Source organism: Tarenaya hassleriana, unplaced genomic scaffold (genome assembly GCF_000463585.1).
Source record: "Tarenaya hassleriana unplaced genomic scaffold, ASM46358v1 Cleome132, whole genome shotgun sequence".
Lineage (NCBI taxonomy): Eukaryota > Viridiplantae > Streptophyta > Magnoliopsida > Brassicales > Cleomaceae > Tarenaya > Tarenaya hassleriana.
The window spans coordinates 197,844-219,560 of record NW_010963717.1 but is presented as its reverse complement, the minus strand read 5'-3'; the positions used below and the strand labels follow the sequence as shown (position 1 = coordinate 219,560).

Here is a 21,717-nt window from a genome sequence, read left to right as displayed (position 1 = left end):
TAGGGAATTAATAAATGTTTTTATAAAAAATTTGACACCCCCCAGTAGAGGACGATTGGGTGTTCTTCAAGGGAAGGGATGTGATGTGGATCTGCTTCTATTGTAAATCAACAAGCACAACTTCATCGGCCCAATTTTATTAAGCCCATTTTTTAAAATAACTTTGATTTTTTTTATTATAAAAAAATAGGGTTCCTGGACCAAACACCGCTTTCGTGAACGGCGGCATCTCTTTCTCTCTCTTCTGTCTGTCTCATGTCCGCTCTCTCTCTCTCTCTCAAGTATCTCTCTCTCACTTGGCGTACTTTCTTCTTGATCTGAGTTTCGACAATCTCAGGTGAAGCTCTCATCTCCTCTCAATAACTTAGCTTTCGTGACTGTCGGATCCAGATAGAATAGACGAGAACCAACGGAGACAGGAAGTCTACCAATCGTAAGGCAACTCGAGAACAAGGTGCGTTCCGATTCTGCCCATCTTTTTTAAAAAATTTAACTCACTAAAACTCTTAGACTACATGTTTTATTTAAAACAGAATATTTAAAATGTTGGATGAAAATAATGGGAAGAGGCTTGTTTGGTTGGGTATAAAGCTCCACCCCTTCCCTATATGGGATCCACTTGTTCCCTCTTCCAAATCTTTATATATAAAATCCAAGAGTCATGTACCCGTATTCTATTAATTTTAATTTATTAGTTTATAAATATATTTTAAAAATTTTATATTTTTTTGCAAACATAATAAATACATACATTCATTTACAGAAGAAATGTTTACTATATAATAACTAGATTTCATGTTCTTACACATACAATCTTGATCTCCTGTTCAAATTTATATCTTCAATTCGATTTTTCAAAATCCAAAGAGAAGAAAACAACATAAAACAAGAATCAAATCTAAAACTTATAGGCACAATAACTAATAAATTAAAATTAATGGAATACGGGTACATGACTCTTGGATTTTATATATAAAGATGTATGTGTTTATGTATATAATATAGATATAAATGACTAAAATATAACTATAATATATATTTACAAATATTTAGCTTCACCGAGTCATTAAACCTACTATCCTATATATGTCCACGTGATTGTTTTGGGGGTAAGATCATACAATTTGTGATGTGAAACTTGTAACGTTCAATCTTTTTAAGACATACGCTGATCCAATTTTAAAATGATTTATTGATAAAAAATAGGGTTTTTAACTCATATATATATATATACACACACACGCAATCATAGAAGATTGTACCTAATCGAATAAGATAAATAATAATCTAACATACATGTGGACACTCTAATAACATATATAAATATATTATGAATTAGACTAGAAAAAGTTTTTTTTAAGATACAAAAAATATATATTTATAGTTTTTTTATTAAGGTGAACTACCCAATTATTACAAGCCAACAATGTGACTTAACTTTCAACTATAACATTTTTTTACGACACTTATTTTTGGAACTTGAACATATATCTTTATAAAAATTTTATGCGACCCTCTCTAAATTTGAGAGGTTCGGTTAAAAAAACATCAAATACTTTCAAATTTTAAAACTAATAAATATAACAGATCTATCATAATTTAATCACATTTTATTTTTTTTTGTTTTTATTTTTAATTATTAACTGATTTTTTATTCAAAGTCTCTCTCTCTCATCTCCTCTCAATTATTCGATTTCGATTTTCATACTTGTTTGAAATGATTCTCATATCAGTTTTTATGTTGATTGCGGTCGGCTCTTCTGTTGTCTGAATTGATTCTCATATCAGTTTTTATGTTAAATTCGTGTAATCTGTTTATGTTAGAATTGAGTGTTGACTTGGGTTTTGGCTTTCTGAATCAGATTCGAAAAGGATAAGGTTTTGTGGGGGTTTCTGATTCTGTCTCTTTGAATGGAAGCTAATGTGATGCCGATGGTCCGGAGAATGGCTGCTTTTGCATTTGCTTCTGCCTCAGGTCTGCTTCAGACTCATCCCCTAAGAAGAGGTACTCTGAACAACTTCTTGCACTGTTCCTCTGTCTTAAGCTGTCGGAGATCGGCTTTTTCCGATGTTAGAGATCGCGGTATGTCATACAGAGATATATTGAGATGTGGGCTTCATGATTGTCATGCCGAGTATGCTGTTGATTTGTTCGATCAGATGGTTCAGTCTCGTCCCGTACCTTCCATCACCGATTTTACTAAACTATTGAGTGCAATCATGAAGATGAAACAGTATGATGTTGTCATTTTCCTCTGCAAGAAAATGGAATTGCTTGGGGTTTCACATGATATCTACTCTTTGAATGTTCTCATCAACTGTTTCTCCCACTCTCCTCAAGTGTTTTTGGGTTTATCTGTCGTGGGCAAAATCTTGAAACTCGGTTACAAGCCGAATGTAGTCACCTACACTACCCTAGCTCATGGTTTCTGTATCCACGGAAAGATTTCAGCGGCTTTAAGCTTGGTTGACCAAATGGTGGAAGAGGGATACAAACCTAATGTTGTAACATTTAGTACTTTGATCAACGGGCTTTGCCTAGAGGGTAGAGTTTCTGAAGCATTGAGTTTACTTGATCAGATGCAAAAGATGGACTGTCAGCCCGATGTAGTTACATTTGGCATTGTTATAAATGGGGCCTGTAAGGCAAGAGATCATGCGTTGGCTATGAATCTACTTGAGAAGATGGAAGAAATGCATATTGAGATCAATATCGTAATTTATAATACGATCATCGACTATCTTTGCAAAACCGGACACGTGGAGGGTGCACTGAACCTTTTCGGAAAGATGAGTAGTTGTGGGATTGTACCAAATGTAGTAACTTTTAATTCAATGATAAATGGTTACTGCAAGTCTAATAGAGTCGATAAGGGTATTAATCTCTTTTATGAGATGTCTCGAAGAGAATTGGTTGCTGATGCGATTACTTACAACATCCTCATCCAAGGGTTTTATCGAGTAGGCAACGTTGGTGCTGCCCAAAAGGTTTTCATGGAGATGCAGTATAAGGGTCATCGTCCTGATCTTGTGACTTACAACATTGTGCTTGATGGACTTTGTAAGAATGGAAAAACGGACATGGCACTTTGCCTATATAATAAGTTGGATAAGAATGGGATTGACCTCCATATACCTCTCCATAGTTGCATGATGCATGGTTTGTGCAAGGTTGGGAGGGTTGACGAAGCGTTGATATTATTTAATAAGCTTCTTGACAGAGGGGTGAAGCCGAATGTTATCATGTATAACATAATGATCTCCGGTCTTTGCGGGAAAGATTCACTCTATGAAGTCGAGAAGGTAATTGGGAAGATGAAAGAGGATGGTTGTTTTCCCGACGCTGGTACATATAACGCATTGATCAGGGGTCGTCTTAGAAGTCGCTTTCCATCGATGGTTATCGAGCTGATACGAGAAATGCGGATCAATGGCTTTTCTATGCATGCATCAACCTCAAATATGATAAGGGATATGGTATATGGAGGTATATTGGATAAGGGGGTTTTGGATCTCCTCTCTTAGTAGATGCAAGTACTAAACGGCTGATGAGAAGAGCCAACATCGCATGGTTGTATGTTTGATGAGAAGAGCCAGAAACTTCAAGCTATGAGGTAAATTATCTCTATGTTTCACTTTCTATGTTTTCAATATCATAAATCCTATATGCCTTTGTTTGTTTGTTTGGCCACAGTTTCACTTCCTCTGTTTTCAATGTCATGGAGCAGAGGCAGCGGCAAATGATGTATTGAGGTAAGAATAATGTCCCCTGGAAGTTCAGATGCTTTTTTACCCTCCTGTTTTTTGGGAAACTGCATAGGATTCTGATGAAAATGCCCATAAAGGCATGGTAAAATCAAAGGTGAGAGAGCACGCGTTAAATTTTGACTCACCATTTCTTCATCCATCTCATTTGCTACAGGAATCAATCTGATATACGGTGTTTGTTTAGCAATGGGCGTTCAATGGAAGCGGAGGCTGAAGCAAGAAGGGGCTGTCGAGAATCAGAATACGGCTTCTCCTGATGGACAGTTACTGAGATATCAGCCTCCAAGACCGAGAAGAAGCAAAATGGATGGGACAGAGCCAAACATATGGACAAGCTGACCGAACAGGTGGGTCTTCTCTGTTTCTGAGTTTTCAGTCAAACCCTAAATTTACAGTCTGCCTCATTGGGTTTTCTGCTTGGAGATCATTAGCTGTTTCGGTTTCCCTGACAAGCTCTGTAACGTGTGTTTTGTAGGGGAAAAGGGCTAAACATGGGTGCTAAACATGGGTGGAGGCCCAGAAGCTCCAGGGGGTCAATGGTGGATAATAAAAGGGAAGTTGGATAACTAAGCCTGATGCCGAGGAGGAGCTGCCGAGTGGATTTCCATGGTGGATAAATACTCAACTTCGATTTGATTAGGTTTTTGTTGGCCCGTGACCTGATCGTCTTTGGATTTGCGATTAAGCATGATTCTCGGCTTTTATGGGTTCAAATAAATGTAGCATTGGGTACACATTTGTTCATACACTTGTCTGGGATTGGATCCGACACTTGGGCGGTTGACACGTGGCGTTGTAGGGTCGCTTGTTCGTGATCTTGCTCTCTTGTTGGGAAAAAAATCAAAGGTGAGAGAGTCTGTGGTTTGTGTCTCATTTGTTACAAGAAGAAGAAGCAATGCAATCCGTGCGTCGAAAGAGGTCAGAATCTCTGATTTCCCCTATGTCCGAAAGAAACCAATCTCTGATATGCGTTTGTCGGCAACTAGAGATCATTAGCTGTTTGGGTGTTTTGTAATGTGTGTTTTGTAGCTTTCGGAGACGGGAAAAGGGCTAAACATGGGTGGAGGCCCAGAAGCTCCAGGGGGTCAATGGTGGATAATAAAAGGGAAGTTGGAGAAACACCTCGAGATAACTAAGCCTGTTGCCGAGTGGAACTAAATGAAAATGTCCAACTAAATGAATCGTAACTTAGATTTATTTAAATAAAAAAAGACTGATTTCATATGGTTATTAAACCAATATTATTGTGATAAAATATACATATCATACAAATATAACTTAATCTTAATTTTTATTTATTTGGAATAAAGTGACCAAAATTAAGTTTGTAAAAAAAATAATACAACGATTTACACTAAATGAGACCAATAAAAGACTCAAATGATTAGTATATATGTATGGTAATACTTAACTATAAAAATATTCAGTATATTTCAAATATGGTGTATGAAGTAGTTTCAATGTGGTTATTTTAATATTTACATTCTTTATCTAAAATGAATTTGACGAAAAGCGTAGAAACTGGTAAGAAATTTGATATGAGATCATGTGAATTGTCAGTTTTATTAGGTAGGGATAACATGATTATTACTGGGTTTTTGTTTTTAAAATTGTTTAGAAATTTATCGGTCGGGTTTTGAAATGCATATTCTAAGTGAAATATCAGTAGAATCTGATCATCAAAGTTCAGGTATAATTAATATCATTTTTTTGAAATCTTAACTCCTATGATGGATAATTTATATTAGATCTGTCACATATGAGAAACATCACCTATATCGCAGAACGAAAAACTTTAGAACGAATTGGGATGATAAAAACACTAACAAGCAAATTTAACAAAATACAGATAGAACTAAATGTTACGATTCAATTAAACGAACTCCAATTCAGATTTATTTAAAACAAAATTTTACCTATTTTATATGGTTGTTGAATCGATATTATTTAAAAAAAATACAAGTCACATAAATATAACATAATCTCAATTTTTTAATAAATATATTAACTAGATATCTATATAAAATTTAAATATTAATGAGATTGTATAGGTTTAGTATTATATCAATATTTATTTTAAAATATTTGTTAAATTAATATATGTTATTTGTTGATTTCTAACCCTAACCAAATTTATATTATTGTCTAAAAATGATATTTTTCATTAGTTGTAAATTTTTTTGCAAATATACTTTCGATGTTCACTTTTCAACTTTTGTTTCTATATAATACCCACGAAAAAAATATAAATACAGAAGTTATTTAACTCATTATCTGTCCAGGAGTTTAAAATTATTCATTTTTTGATTTATCAATATGATTTAAAAAATCAAAAATAAAAAAAATTATATTTAAAACTTTAAATTTAATATTAAAATTATTTAAAATTTATATGTATTTTTATATTACACAATATACACCAATTATTTAAAATTTGGGTCTGGTAAATATCGTTTTATTTGAGATCCAAACTCTTATCATGGATGACTAATAAAACGATGATAGATCTATTACATATGAGAAAGTAAGTCAACTCCATCATTATAAAATCGAATAGTTTATGATAGATCACGCTATGCGCGTGGATTATTACCTAGTATATATTAAAATATATTGATATATATATATATCGATATATTTAATTAAAAAATAGATTGAAAATATATATCACATGATATAATACTAATATTATAAAAGTAAAAAAGAGTGTGAGATGTGATGAAATATAGAAACACGTTTTATTAAGCCCATATTTTAAAATAACTTTGATTTTTTTTTTTTATAAAAAAAATAGGGTTCCTGGACCAAACACCGCTTTCGTGAACGGCGGCATCTCTCTCTCTCTCTTCTGTCTGTCTCATGTCCGCTCTCTCTCTCTCTCTCTCTCTCTCTCTCTCTCTCTCTCTCTCTCAAGTCTCTCTCTCTCTCTTGGCGTACTTTCTTCTTGATCTGAGTTTCGACATTCATCTCGGATTCGACAATCTCAGGTGAAGCTCTCATCTCCTCTCAATAACTTAGCTTTCGTGACTGTCGGATCCAGATAGACGAGAACCAACGGAGACAGGAAGTCTATCAATCGTAAGGCAACGCAAGAACAAGGTGCGTTCCGATTCTGCCCATCTTTTTCTTGCTCGAGATCGGACGGTGGTCGGAAACCGGCCATTAGAGCCGGAAGCCCAGATGCCGCAGCTCTATTATATGCCTGAAGTTTGTTAAATTCCCATCTCATAACATATCGGAACTTATCAATTAAGAAAACTTGAATTTTTTTTTGGCAAATAAAACCCCACCTGAATCTTAACCAAAAAAAGAATAAGAAAAACAAAAAATAAAAATAAAAACTTAAAAATTATAACATTGGTAGGAGCATTAATTTCTGAAAGTATTTATTAAAATAAAACAAGTCACTGAAGTGACCGTGACCGGGATTTGATAATCTTCCCTTGGCTCCGCCGTAACGGTGACGGCGGCGGATTTCTCCTCCTCGTGGATAAATACATGCATATATTAATTCACTAATATTTAAATAAAATTTATTATTATATAAAAATTAAAAATTTTGAGACCCCTTGAGGGGACGATTGGGTGTTCTTGATGTGGATCTGATGGCTTCTATTTCTTTTTTAACAACGGGCCCATTAAAAAAGAAATGTTCGGCCCATTACAAAACATTGTAACGATTAATCTTATTAAGCCCAATTTTAGAATATTTTATTGATTAAAAACCAAAATAGGGTTTCTGAAAAACCGCTTTCGTGTCTCTGTCTCTCTGTCTCTCTCTCTTTCGTGTCTCTGTGTACTTCTCCTCAGCCGCTTAGATAGATAGATTTTATGACGTCATATTTATTTGTTTTTTTAAAATCTGCTACTCATCTCTCTCTCACTTCTTCTTCATCTGAGTTTCGATACTCTTCTGTCAGAATCTCAGATTCGACAATCTCAGGTGAAGCTCTCAACGATTTAGCTTTCTTTGACGGATCCCTAATCTCAATTTTAAAATAATTTATTGATTAAAATCAAGTTCTAAACATACAAAATAGGGTTTCTGAAAATAGGATCCTTGCCGTAATCTGACGATTTTCTCATCATCCAGGTAGACGGGAGCCGACGGAGACAGCAACTCATCCAATCGTAAGAACAAGGTGCGTTCCCATTCTGATAAACCAATTATTATTATTATTATTATTTGTTATCTTTAAAATTTGTTTTTTTTTTGGGGTAAGATGATACAATTTGTGATGTGAATCTGGTTATTATTATTATTATTATTTGATTTATAGTTCATATCTTTAAAATTCTAATGTTTAGTCTAACCTAAATAATTTTATAGATGGTAATACTTATGGGTGGTGTTTTTAAAAGTTTAATTAACATAATGATTTTTAAAATATGAGCTATGATGAAAATGGTTTTCTTATAGGTATGTATATATATATATATATATATATATATGTCGTACGATTTCTTAATATTTAAAATGTTGGATGAAATTGGGTTAAAAATAAAAATTTAGACATGGTTTCGATATTAAAAATAAGCTCAAGGTACAATGGGAAATTAAATATTCCAGCCTGTAAAGTTGGGACTTAGGGACCATGTGAAGAAGAGGACAGAGACGTTATATATATATTTATATATATATATTTATTTTCTCTTCTTTTTTCGGGTATTGAAATAATTTGCCTGAAACAATAATTGAATAACAAAATACTTGGCTATTCAAAAAAAAATTCATCACAATCCATTTATATCTCGCACATATAAGGAAGTGGTGGAGCGTGAGAGGCACGTGCATGGTGCAGGGGATAATAATGGGAAGAGGCTTGTTTGGTTGGGTATAAAGCTCCACCCCTTCCCTATATGGGATCCACTTGTTCCCTCTTCCAAACACGCCTTCTTTATTTGATTTATAGTTAAATGCCGAGAAAAATATATATACTAATTCATTGGGGAGAAAACTCGAGGGTCTTTTCGTAATTTAGCACTCATCTCTCTCTCTCTCTCTCTCTCTGTGGATATGATCATAGATCGTCACTCGGCCTACTTTCTTTTTAATCTCAGAGGCCCAAACACGCAACCAACGGAGACAGGAAATCAATCATCTTAAGAACAAGGTGCGTACTAAATGATTTTATACATTTATAATGCATATATATATATATATGCCTGAAGTTTGTTAAATTCCCATCTCATAATATACACACACACATTTCTTATTTTAAAAAAACAAAACCATAAACGTACATTGGGTTCTCTTGAAAGACATATATTGGGCCGTGGCAGCATTTTATTGGGCCTATAAGTTTTAGATTTGATTCTTGTTTTATGTTGTTTTCTTCTCTTTGGATTTTGAAAAATCGAATTGAAGATATAAATTTGAACAGGAGATCAAGATTGTATGTGTAAGAACATGAAATCTAGTTATTATATAGTAAACCTTTCTTCTGTAAATGAATGTATGTATTTATTATGTTTGCAAAAAAATATAAAATTTTTAAAATATATTTATAAAACTAATAAATTAAAATTAATGGAATACGGGTACATGACTCTTGGGGTTTTATATATAAAGATGTATGTGTTTATGTATATAATATAGATATAAATGACTAAAATATAACTATAATATATATTTACAAAGATTTAGCTTCACCGACTCATTAAACCTACTATCCTATATATGTCCACGTAATTGTTTTGGGGTAATATCATACAATATGTGATGTGAAACTTGTAACGTTCAATCTTTTTAAGATATATGTAGACCAATTTTAAAATGATTTATTGATAAAAAAAAAATAGGGTTTCTAACTCATATATATATATATGCACACACACAATCATAGAAGATTGTAAATATATGTAAATATATTATGAATTAGACTAGAAAAAAATATTTTAAGATACAAAAAATATAGGGAAAATTCCAAAAAAACTACCGAATTTTGAGATAGCTAACATATTAATACCGAATTTTTCAAATTTCTAAACTAAAAATGAACTCGTCGATTTTCACAAAAAAATACTGAACTTATAGATTTTTGACAAAAACCTGATTTACGATTTTTAACACCGTGTAATGTTGATGAAATTTTTGTCAAAGATTTACAAGTTTAGTGTTTTTCTATGTCAAAATCGACGAATTCATATTTAATTTAAAAGTTTGAACAAGTTCAGTATTAATATATCAGTTATCTTCAAGGTCGGTATTTTTTTGGAATTTTCCCAAAAATATATGTGTATAATTTTTTTATTAAGGTGGTGAGCTATCCAATAATTACAAGCCAACAACTCCTCAAATGTAACTTATTTATCCTATATATGTATGTGTTAATGTATATACTATAGATATAAACCTACTATCCTATATATGTCCACGTGATTGTTTTGGGGGTAAGATCATACAATTTGTGATGTGAAACTTGTAACGTTCAATCTTTTTAAGACATACGCTGATCCAATTTTAAAATGATTTATTGATAAAAAAATAGGGTTTCTAACTCATATATATATACACACACACACACACAATCATAGAAGATTGTACCTAATCGAATAAGATAAATAATAATCTAACATACATGTGGACACTCTAATAACATATATAAATATATTATGAATTAGACTAGAAAAAGTTTTTTTTAAGATACAAAAAATATATATTTATAGTTTTTTTATTAAGGTGGTGAACTACCCAATTATTACAAGCCAACAATGTGACTTAACTTTCAACTATAACATTTTTTTACGACACTTATTTTTGGAACTTGAACATATATCTTTATAAAAATTTTATGCGACCCTCTCTAAATTTGAGAGGTTCGGTTAAAAAAACATCAAATACTTTCAAATTTTAAAACTAATAAATATAACAGATCTATCATAATTTAATCACATTTAATTTTTTGTTTTTATTTTTAATTATTAACTGATTTTTTATTCAAAGTCTCTCTCTCACCTCCTCTCAATTATTCGATTTCGATTTTCATACTTGTTTGAAATGATTCTCATATCAGTTTTTATGTTGATTGCGGTCGGCTCTTCTCTTGTCTGAATTGATTCTCATATCAATTTTTATGTTAAATTCGTGTAATCTGTTTATGTCTGAATTGAGTGTTGACTTGGGTTTTGGCTTTCTGAATCATATTTGAAAAGGATAAGGTTTTGTGAGGGTTTCTGATTCTATCTCTTTGAATGGAAGCTAATGTGATGCCGATGGTCCGGAGAATGGCTGCTTTTGCATTTGCTTCTGCCTCAGGTCTGCTTCAGACTCATTCCCTAAGAAGAGGTACTCTGAACAACTTCTTTCACTGTTCCTCTGTCTTAAGCTGTCGGAGATCGGCTTTTTCCGATGTTAGAGATCGTAATATGTCATACAGAGATATATTGAGATGTGGGCTTCATGATTGTCATGCCGAGTATGCTGTTGATTTGTTCGATCAGATGGTTCAGTCTCGTCCCGTACCTTCCATCACCGATTTTACTAAACTATTGAGTGCAATCATGAAGATGAAACGGTATGATGTTGTCATTTTCCTCTGCAAGAAAATGGAATTGCTTGGGGTTTCACATGATATCTACTCTTTGAATGTTCTCATCAACTGTTTCTCCCACTCTCAAGTGTTTTTGGGTTTATCTGTCGTGGGCAAAATCTTGAAACTCGGTTACAAGCCGAATGTAGTCACCTACACTACCCTAGCTCATGGTTTCTGTATCCATGGAAAGATTTCAGCGGCTTTAAGCTTGGTTGACCAAATGGTGGAAGAGGGATACAAACCTAATGTTGTAACATTTAGTACTTTGATCAACGGGCTTTGCCTAGAGGGTAGAGTTTCTGAAGCATTGAGTTTATTTGATCAGATGCTAAAGATGGATTGTCAGCCCAATGTAGTTACATTTGGCATTCTTATAAACGGGATCTGTAAGGCAAGATATTATGCATTGGCCATGAATCTACTCGAGAAGATGGAGGAAATGCATATTGAGATCAATATCGTAATTTATAATACGATCATCGATTATCTATGCAAAGCTGGACACGTGGATGGTGCATTGAACCTTTTCGGAAAGATGGATAGTTGTGGGATTGTACCAGATGTAGTAACTTTTAATTCTATGATAAATGGTTACTGCAAGGCTAATAGGGTCGATGAGGGTATTAATCTCTTTTATGAGATGTCTCGAAGAGGATTGGTTGCTGATGTAGTTACTTACAACATCCTCATCCAAGGGTTTTACCGAATTGGCAATCTTGATGTTGCCCAAAAGGTTTTCATGGAGATGCAATATAAGGGTCATCGTCCTGATCTTGTGACTTACATCATTTTGCTTGATGGACTCTGTAAGAATGGAAAAACATACAAGGCACTTTGCCTTTATAGTAAGTTGGATAAGAGTGGGAATGACCTCCATATATCTCTTCATAGTTGCATGATGCATGGTTTGTGCAAGGTTGGGAGGGTTGACGAAGCGTTGATATTATTTAATAAGCTTCTTGACAGAGGGGTGAAGCCGAATGTTATCATGTATAACATAATGATATCCGGACTTTGCGGGAAAGATTCACTCTATGAAGCCGAGAAGGTAATTGGGAAGATGAAAGAGGATGGTTGTTTTCCCGACGCTGGTATGTACAACGCATTGATCAGGGGTCGTCTTAGAAGTCGCTTTCCATCGATGGTTATCGAGCTGATACGAGAAATGCGGAGCAATGGCTTTTCTATGCATGCATCAACCTCAAATATGATAAGGGATATGGTATATGGAGGTATATTGGATAAGGGGGTTTTGGATCTCCTCTCTTAGTAGATGTAAGTACTAAACGGTTGATGAGAAGAGCCAACATCGCATGGTTGTATGTTTGATGCGAAGAGCCAGAAACTTCAAGCTATCCAGGTAAATTATCTCTATGTTTCACTTCCTCTGTTTTCAATATCATAAATCCTGTGTCTTTTTTTGTTTGTTTGTTTGGGCACAGTTTTACTTCCTCTGTTTTCAATGTCATAAATCCTGTATGCCTTTGTTTGTTTGTTTGGGCATTGTTTCAGCAGTGGCAATCCCCCTGGAAAACATGGGTCGACCGACACAGGCCTTGAAACATATTTGGCATCTGCAGAGAGAGTGTCTCAAGCCCTGAAACCGAACCTGGACTACTCGGTGGTAAGAGAATTCGAGACAGTCTGGCTTCATTTGACATATGCAGTTTCTTCATCCATCTCATTTGTAATATGTCGATAAAGGCATGGTAAAATCAAAGGTGAGAGAGTACGCGGTAAATTTTGACTCACCATTTCTTCATCCATCTCATTTGCTACAGGAATCAATCTGATATACGGTGTTTGTTTAGCAATGGGCGTTCAATGGAAGCGGAGGCTGAAGCAAGAAGGGGCTGTCGAGAATCAGAATACGGCTTCTCCTGATGGACAGTTACTGAGATATCAGCCTCCAAGACCGAGAAGAAGCAAAATGGATGGGACAGAGCCAAACGTATGGACAAGCTGATCGAACAGGTGGGTCTTCTCTGTTTCGAGTTTTCAGTCAAACCCTAAATTTACAGCCTGCCTCATTGGGTTTTCTGCTTGGATCTGTTTTTTTTTTTCCTTTTGTCATTCAGGCAAGAGCCATGATCCTTGGGTGTTCCAAGTGTTTTGGTGTAAGAACACTTCTGCCCCTGGAGCTTCGATCCACTCCGAAGCATGATTTCAGATGCCTTTTCATGACAAATCATTCCCCTCTTGTTGGGAAAAAAATCAAAGGTGAGAGAGTCTGTGGTTTGTGTCTCATTTGTTACAAAAAGAAGAAGCAATGCAATCCGTGCGCCGAAAGAGGTCAGAATCTCTGATCCCGCTTCCGATCTCTGATATACGTTTGTCGGCAACTGGAAATCATTAGCTGTTTGGGTTTCCCTGACAAGCTCTGCAATGTGTGTTTCGTAGCTTTCGGAGACGGCCTAAACATGGGTGAAGGCCCAGAAGCTCCAAGGGGTCAATGGTGGATAATAAAAGGGAAGTTGGATAACTAAGCCTGATGCCGAGGAGGAGCTGCCGAGTGGATTTCACATTTGTTCATACACTTGTCTGGGATTAGATCCGACACTTGGGCGGTTGACACGTGGCGTTGTAGGGTCCTTGTTCGTGATCTTACTGAAATCATCTGCATATATGTACAAGCATATTATCGCAGAACAAGCAAAGATACAGCTTTAGTTCCACTCTTTCTCTACATATTTACCAACCCACCGTTTCATTATAGGTTTAATGCAAAGGGATAACACTTGGGCACTTGACACGTGCCTCTTCTTACATGATTCCATGGTTCGAAAAATTGAGACATGTGATCTGCGTTTAGGTGCTACATGTATAAATAAATTAAACAAATGTATTTACATATTCAGTAAATACATTTATTTTTATTTATTTTTTGCATATAATCCACATGTCATTTTGTTTGTTTTTTTAATTGTTTTTTTAAATGTGGATTTCCAAATAATATTTGGGCCCAGGCCCATCAAATCTGAACGCATACCAAAATTATTCCACGCGACACTTTTTCCGATTTCACCAGAAATAGCCAAAATAAATGGACTATAGTCCAGAGATTTGAGGGCGGTGGTGTCCACGCGTTACTTGTGCGAGTGAGAGTTTGTTTGAGGCATTGTTGGATTCATCCAAGACGATGAAAAGCCCACCTCAGGCCTACGTAAGACATTTAAAAGGCCTATTAGAAGCCCACGAAGCTCCGTAATGAGCCCAACTACAAACCCATTTACTCGATTTAAAAACGATGACGAGACGACCATTACTCAAAAAAATTTGTTACTTGTTTTATGGAATTAAAACAATGGAAATCCGAAAAATTTCAACATCTCTCCTAATAATCGCTATATTATCGCCACGATAAGAATAAAATTAATAAATAATAAATAAATTAATAATAATAAATCAATAAAATAAAAAATAAAATAATTATATAATAAAAATATACACATGCATATACACATACACATATACATACATATATAGATATACATATACACGTATATATATATACATATAAACACATACACATAAATTTACATATAAACGCATACACATCATTACATATATATACATCTATATATATGCATATATACACATACAAACATATAAATATATATATATACACATATATACATACACATACATACATACATCTATATATATACACATATATATATATATATATATATGCATATATATACATATGCATACATATATACACTCATATATAATATATGCATATATATACATATATACGTGCATATAAACATATATATATATCAATACATATATATATATATATATGCATACATATATATAAACACATACATATATAAATATATATACACATAAATACATATATATGTGTATATATATATATATGTGCGTATGTGTATAGGCTCAATCTCAGTTGGCGCAATTTAGCAATCAACTTCAAGGCCTGAACAATTCTCTCCATGATTCAGCTTTGCCGATAACTCAACCCAACTCACCAGGTAAGGTAAGCGTACTTCTTCACCACTGATTTCTTTTCATCTTCATCTCCTTGTCCACATTTCCCATCCTCTTTCTGATTCTAAAGCGAGTAATCACGTCTGTTGTGATCTATCATTGTTCTCTGAACTTCGTGTAATACCCACTATATATATATATATATGTTACTTTATCTCATGGCTCACTCATTTTTGCAATCTGGTGCAGTACAATCACCGCAAGTGTACGGATCAATTGTTATATCTAGAATCGAACACAGGGAGTTAGAGACACATGTGGTTTAACGACAACAATTACGATCACTACTCGGCTTCGGTCGAAGGCGATAATGATGATAGTGGTGATGATAACTGAATGTGAACACGGATTAACACAAATATAAACAAAGACTTAACACAATTCTATAAAACATTGTAAGTGTCGGGATTTACGGGAGAGAGATTACTCTCTTGTCTCCCACCTCACTTCCTAAGTGTATGGCCCTACAAAAACGAAAATTACAAATCGACCCTAGGGTTTAGGTTATGTCGGATTTTAACCGTTGGATTCTCCGACGCAGCCTTCTCCGGTTATCATGAATTTTCCAGAGGCCGTGACCCAATATGACTGCTGAGTATATGCCGTGCGTCATGATCGGTGCTAAAATATTATCCGTCTGAAATGTAAAAAAGGAAAGAAGGTAAAAATTAATAATATTTACTTCTTTTTTTTTTTTCTTACTTACCGTCACTAAAAATAAATAAATAAATATTTGTGAGTGAACCGAATTAAAATTAACCGAACTGAATTATTTTATATAGAATAACCAATTTGGTTAATAATCGATTCAAACTAAATAATATGTAACCGGAGAAACAAATTTGATAATAAAAATCAAATTACTATAAATATTCTTCTAAAAGAAAAATCGAAACAAATCAAACCAAATAAAAAAATAATTGAAAATTTGAAAATTTGTCTAAAAAATAAATATTTTAATCAATAAAAAGCAAAACCAAACCAAACCATACGAATACTATATAAAAACTGAATAGTTATAATTGTTCTAAAACCGAAATAACCAAGCCAAACCCGAAATAGCATCCTCTTATGTGATACCAAACTGAAACGGAGAAATTTTACCTGAATCCATTCGAGGCCGAGGTAGAGGCCGAGGAGACCTTCGAGGAGGGGAGAGTAAATCTTCTTCATCTGTCTCTTCTCGTACCAAGCTGAATAAGTACAAAAGAGTTCATAAACCGGAGAAGAAAATGTGGAAACCGAACCAGTTTCCTCTTTACAAATTCGGTTTACTGAGCTCTCCTCTAGTTTTATAACTTATAAGTCATGCATGAAGTATATACTCAATTTAACTCAGAATGGTTTTGAACACAGACATAAAACCAAGAACATGGCATTAAAAGATCCATCAAAGAAGCTCTTCAGATGCATCAAATGCCAAGAAAGAAAGAAAGAACCTGACAAAAGTTTCTTCAACTCGCCACGACCAGACCGAGATCTTAACACAGGTGCCACAATGTATGTTGGGTCTGAAAATTCAAGACAAACAGGAATGAGAATAAGACAACATTTCATTCCACTAAAAAGTCTACAGAAGATCAAGAACAGAATCTCCAAACCTTTGGGGGAAGCGGCGATGTAGTACAGAGATCCCGTAAGAGTGGCGGTGATTACAGCAGCAAACGCTTGAGCAAATGGGACGAATGGAGGCAGGACTCCAGTCTTTAAGGCATATATATATGAACAAGCTGTTAACTCCTATGTTTTCTCCAGTTGTATCTATATATAAACCAAAATCAATCACTGAAAGTTTTTTTTTTTTTACCAGAGATGCAATGCCTCGAGAATCTGATATCATCTGTGTTCCTCTCAAGAACATATCAGCCAGAGCGCCCTGAGAAAATAGTTAAGGGGAATCCCAAGCAAAACCACATGAATGAATTGTCATGTATACGATACGATTTCTCACCATTCCACAATCACTGAAGTTTAAGAACATACCTGGACAGCGGCACGGTAGAAGAGCTCTTCTCCTACTGAACTGGCCGCAACAATGAACATAAACTGAAAAACCACACATGAAATTTCAGATAAAAGATGAGATCTTTTCGGTTCTCAACAAAGACAAGGGCGAAATCTATTAAGAGGGCATAGACATATGGGATATGATTAAGTAGTTTTGGTTTTGTTTTTTATCACCTGCCATGGCGACATCCCGCAGAAGAAGCTCCTCAGTTCCTCGTCTTCCACATCTCTGATGGCCCGAGCATGAGGCGACAATTTCACAACTTCATCCTACATACATACATACATACATAAACAAATGTAAGATATTCGTACACAAAACTTGTCCGATACGCTCAAACGCAGATGCAGAATCTGATGTACCGATCGCCACACAGTAACCCGAGACAGCACAAGCAAGCAGAAGAACTAGGGTTTGTTTCTTGGAGCCTAAGAAAACCGAGAATTTCGAGAGACTTACATCGAGTATGAACAGTAGGGCCATGATAGGTGGTGCTGCGTAGCCAAGTCCAGAGAGAACCGCGTCTAGAGAAGGATCAAAACCGCCGGAAGAGTCGATTCCGGTCATCGAACATAAGAACCTCCCCGTTAGAGCCATTGCTCCATATATTCCTGATGATAATCCCCAGGTTTAGCTCAATGAGGATCGAAATTAAGCATCCAATTGAGCTTGGAAATTCGAACCTTTTGAAATTCAAAAGCATTTCAGGACAGAAACGGTGGTGGGAGTTCAAATTGATAATTTACAAAATTACCGACCGATTCCGTAGGCGAGGCGAACGATGGCGCCGATTTTGTCCCATACGGGCAAATCTACAGCGGCGGAGCCACCGAAACTACGATCGAGCGTGGTGACCTCCATCGTCGGACCGGCGAATCCTCCTCCGCCGTCTCTCTTCTCTATCCCGGCGGAGGCTGTGAAGCCCCGGGAAGCCTTTCTCTCTCCGCAGTTGAAACTCCCTCTCCAAATCCGTGTCCTCACTGGAAAATTGCAGAGCTTACTACTACTAGAAGGAGAAGAAGAAACAGAGCTCAAGCCTGTGCTGATACGGCAAAACGACGCCATGTCCAAGATTTTCCGGCGAATCTCAGTCGTATCCTCCGGCGAGCGAGATATCGGTGTTTCTCGTTTTCTTCATTTCTTCTTCCTCGTCTCCGGCAATGGAGAACAAATGGCCATGCGTTCTGTCTCGAGTTTTTTTTATAGGAGAGAGATGAGGCTTTGTGAACCGTTCGATTCAAATCGGACGGTGTATAGTTACCCACTCGAGATGAGGATATCCGTGCTACCACTTAAAACATGACACGTGTAGATAACATTGGCGGGCTCCCTTTTTTTTTCTTTCTGTGGGCAATTTAATTACTAACGGCCCTGCAACTTTATTTAGTCAAATTATTCACGAATATAATATTTTCTGTGACTATAGTATGAGAAAGTTTTTTAAAAAAAATATTACCAAAATACTTTATTTTATATGGAAATAATTAAAAAAAAAGTCCAAATAAATTTTTGAACAGTATGATATTCTGATTACTCGGATTAATCAGAATAAAACTGTTTAATAAATTTCTTAAAAAAATTAAGAACTGCTGGAGACATTTAATAATAATAATATATTGAATTATTTTGACCCTCAGATTCAAGATTTATTATATATAACTTGGTTTGGACGAATATATAACTGGATTTTCCTAACATTATCTATATTATTTTATATTCATGAAAAAAAATTATGGCCTAATTACCCAATGTAAAATTATTTGCCCATTGGGCCTAACAATCACAAATTATTTTTCAATGTGTTCAATTTAGCAATTTGTTGGGCTAGAAATCATTTTAAACTATGCCTAATTTCAAATAATGATGGGCTCACAACGTTTTTTTGTGGCTATTCCTCTCTAACATTTCAGAACAAGCCTTTGCATATCCTCTAACGTGGATTAATCCTCTTTCCGTTATTTCGATTTTAGAAAAACTATAACCGTTCATTTTTTACTTTAAATTTGGTTCGATTTGGTTACATTCGATTTAAATTCGGTTCGATTATTATAAAAAAAAAAAATATTACAGTTTTTATGTTATTTTTTTATTCCATTCGATTTTTGGATTATTTTTTTATTTGATTAGGTTTAGTTTCGGATTCAATTTTTCGGTTTAAAAAAAATCATAACCATTCGATTTCATATCTAATTCTCAAGATTCAATTTTTTTTATTTAACAAAAAATAAAACCATTCGGTTTTATATCTAATTCGGTTCGATTACAATTATTAAATTCAGATCGGTTCGGTTATTAACCAAATAAACCACCCCTAATATCCATATTCCCATTCAATTCTAACATCAAATTATAGCAATGTGCAAAGAAACAACAAAAAAAAATCAAAAAGCTGCTTCTCCTCTGGTGTATGAAATGAAATATTATAATATCATAAGATAATTTCTTATCCAAATTGTAAATGTTTTACATATTTCACAATGCCCAAAAGAGACAAAGGGACAGAGTACAAAAGAATCAACCAACAAAAGGTGAAGCCTTTTACCTATGAATCTCTTTATAAGAAAAAAAAAAACATGTTTCTAATCTTGTCTTGTTCTACAGCTCCTTTCTTGTCTTACAGCTCCTAGGATTTGCTCTTCCCATAATACAGACACTATCAGATTATGTTATTCAACATACACATACCAGAAAGCTAGAAGAAGAAGATGATCACCCTCCCCTCCTAGCGATCTCTCCATCTTGGACTTGAGATTGGGAAAAACCCGGATGGCGATAACGGGAACATGAGACCCGGAGATGGAGGAGGTTGAGGGCCCGGCCCCGGGCCAAGAACTCCGGGCTGACCCATAGGCGAAAACATGAAGGTTGGTGTCAGTGGTGGAGGATATTGAACTCCAGGCGACAGTAATGGGTAAGGTGATCTTGGGGAGAAAAGGCTCGGGTAAGCGGTGGGAGAGGGCAGAAGGAACTGGGAAGTCGGGGATGGTAGTAGCCCGGGACCGTTGAATTGAGGAGAAGGAAGACCGTGCATCGGTTGGGGAGGACCATTAAACCGGGGAGAGGGCAAAGCAGGCATGACTGGCACAGGTCCATTAAACCGCGGGGAAGGAAGATTGGGTGGCATTGGTTGAGCCGGCATGGCTGGGTAAGGAACTGATCCAAACTGTGGTGGATGCATCTGAGATTGACCCGGCGCATGGTGCTGAAGTTGAGGATGACCCGTTTGACCCGGTGGTTGGGATTGAGCCGGCATACCCGGTTGCACATGGTTTCCATTGGGTCCAGATTCAGCAAGAGAACTTTGAAGATAACGCATATACACCGAAACAGGAGACTCAGCTGTATTAGACCAAGCCGGATCCCCATGACCCATCATCGGTTGCATAGCTTGTGGCAATGGCTGAGCATAAGGCTGAGGCGGGGGCCTAAATTGAGCAGGTGGTAGTGGAGCCATAGCAGCCGGGGAAGGAACCGGAGGTCTGTTAAACTGAGTCAGAGGTGCCGGTCTTATCTTCTGCAACCGAGTATTCTGAGGCTTTAGTGGGTTCTGAGGAGGCTGAGGGAGGCTCTCACGTGATGGAGAACCCGTTAGCTGCTGAACTATACTCCTAAAGTCGTTCTTGCTAATGTTATAAACCTGAGGCTGTGGCTGAGGCCTCACAGCATTACCGTTACCGAAATTCGGTTGGTGCAAAGGACTCTTCCTAATGTTCTTCCCAATCTTATTCACACCCAAATGGTCACTTTGCCTGGGTCTCGAATGATCCATCAGGGGAAATCTCAGTACCCTAATCCAAGATTCCAAGTCCTAATTCTCAAAGATCCAAAGCTCAAGCTTCAAAGCCCAACCGATGAACAGCACCTATATATATAGCCGATCAATATACCAAAATCCAGCTAAAATCCTCTCTCTCAGAGCTAAAATGCTACACCTGACATTAGTGAACTCAACCTGTAAACCAATATCCAAGCAAATCACTAGCTTTCCATCACAAAAGGCAAGAACCCACGAGAGTGATCGATACGGATCCAGACTCCAACTCAGAAACCTGAAATCATCCATAAATCGCACAAAGATTTCAGTAGAAATCCCCCGACTCGTAAGCTCGGAAGCAATATCTCGAACTGCGGAGCAAACTTATCTTCAAATTGAGCTAAAACCCACGATACTACACTAAGAAATCCGATCAAAGAGCACCAGAAAATACTATGGTTTCACGAGTTCGACCAAAGCATAATCAATGGCAGACGAGCGGAAAAAAATACGAGACGAAAAAGTAAAAGAGCTGAAAAAGTCCACGCCTCTCACCAGAGAGAAAAACGAATCTAAGCAGACCCAGAAGGGCGAGATACCTCAATTCCGCTCCAGATCTCTCAGCCCGAGCTACACGA

General features: G+C 35.8%; 3 protein-coding genes and 1 long non-coding RNA gene across 20 annotated transcripts in view; 2 read left to right on the top strand and 2 right to left on the bottom strand.

Moving 5' to 3' along the window:
* The window catches only part of LOC104807953 (pentatricopeptide repeat-containing protein At1g63080, mitochondrial-like), a 36,985-nt gene extending 22,906 nt beyond the window's left edge, over window positions 1–14,079 (top strand). The window contains exons 6-14 of one of the 13 annotated variants that reach the window (XR_002023964.1): window positions 391–454; window positions 6,563–6,867; window positions 7,862–7,910; window positions 8,830–8,882; window positions 10,970–11,056; window positions 12,816–12,927; window positions 13,085–13,277; window positions 13,382–13,595; window positions 13,704–14,079. Coding sequence is in view for 10 of the 13 variants with exons in the window: in XM_010533417.2 (XP_010531719.1) it covers window positions 10,963–12,573 (1,611 nt within the window). In the remaining 3 variants the exon portion in view is untranslated. Of the gene's footprint in view, window positions 1–390; window positions 455–1,862; window positions 3,615–3,694; window positions 3,754–3,922; window positions 4,116–4,243; window positions 4,513–6,562; window positions 6,868–7,861; window positions 7,911–8,512; window positions 8,604–8,795; window positions 8,883–10,952; window positions 12,664–12,815; window positions 12,928–13,084; window positions 13,278–13,381 lie in introns of those variants that run through there. The other 12 variants (XM_019201916.1, XM_019201914.1, XM_019201915.1 and 9 more) reach the window with 12 other exon arrangements.
* LOC109116463 lies at window positions 3,821–4,817 on the top strand. 2 transcript variants are annotated; one of them, XR_002023967.1, is made up of 3 exons: window positions 3,821–3,862; window positions 4,615–4,686; window positions 4,798–4,817. It is a non-coding gene; the product is annotated as an uncharacterized LOC109116463 (long non-coding RNA). The 2 variants fall into 2 exon arrangements; XR_002023966.1 differs by lacking the exon at window positions 3,821–3,862 and having other exon boundaries at window positions 4,592–4,686.
* Window positions 14,080–15,628: 1,549 nt separating the features above from the next.
* Window positions 15,629–18,500, bottom strand: LOC104807951. 2 transcript variants are annotated; one of them, XM_010533408.1, is made up of 9 exons: window positions 18,084–18,500; window positions 17,785–17,936; window positions 17,499–17,594; window positions 17,301–17,363; window positions 17,125–17,193; window positions 16,919–17,021; window positions 16,762–16,828; window positions 16,422–16,510; window positions 15,629–15,954 (listed from the first exon to the last, which is right to left on the bottom strand). In XM_010533408.1, the coding sequence occupies exons 1-9, from the start codon at window positions 18,388–18,390 to the stop codon at window positions 15,947–15,949; spliced, it is 954 nt and encodes a 317-aa protein (XP_010531710.1). In that variant the 5' UTR covers window positions 18,391–18,500; the 3' UTR covers window positions 15,629–15,946. The 2 variants fall into 2 exon arrangements, with proteins under 2 accessions (XP_010531710.1, XP_010531708.1); XM_010533406.2 differs by having other exon boundaries at window positions 16,757–16,828; window positions 18,084–18,499.
* Window positions 18,501–19,887: 1,387 nt separating this feature from the next.
* Window positions 19,888–21,717, bottom strand: LOC104807950 (protein HAIKU1-like). Of its 3 annotated transcripts, XM_010533405.2 has the most exons (3): window positions 21,635–21,717; window positions 21,278–21,374; window positions 19,888–21,187 (listed from the first exon to the last, which is right to left on the bottom strand). In XM_010533405.2, exon 3 carries the CDS (start codon window positions 21,092–21,094, stop codon window positions 20,048–20,050), a length of 1,047 nt encoding a protein of 348 aa, XP_010531707.1. In that variant the 5' UTR covers window positions 21,095–21,187; window positions 21,278–21,374; window positions 21,635–21,717; the 3' UTR covers window positions 19,888–20,047. The 3 variants fall into 3 exon arrangements, with proteins under 3 accessions (XP_010531707.1, XP_010531705.1, XP_019057453.1); XM_010533403.2 differs by having other exon boundaries at window positions 19,888–21,374; XM_019201908.1 differs by having other exon boundaries at window positions 19,888–21,374; window positions 21,679–21,717.

Coding starts and splice junctions, on each gene's coding strand:
- LOC104807951 (XM_010533406.2), bottom strand. CDS start 18,390: ATGGCGTCGTTTTGCCGTATCAGCACAGGCTTGAGCTCTGTTTCTTCT. Junction 17,194..17,300: donor TCTACCGTGCCGCTGTCCAG/GTATGTTCTTAA, acceptor CTATTTTCTCAG/GGCGCTCTGGCTGATATGTT. Junction 15,955..16,421: donor TCGGCCTCGAATGGATTCAG/GTAAAATTTCTC, acceptor TTTACATTTCAG/ACGGATAATATTTTAGCACC.
- LOC104807950 (XM_010533403.2), bottom strand. CDS start 21,094: ATGGATCATTCGAGACCCAGGCAAAGTGACCATTTGGGTGTGAATAAG.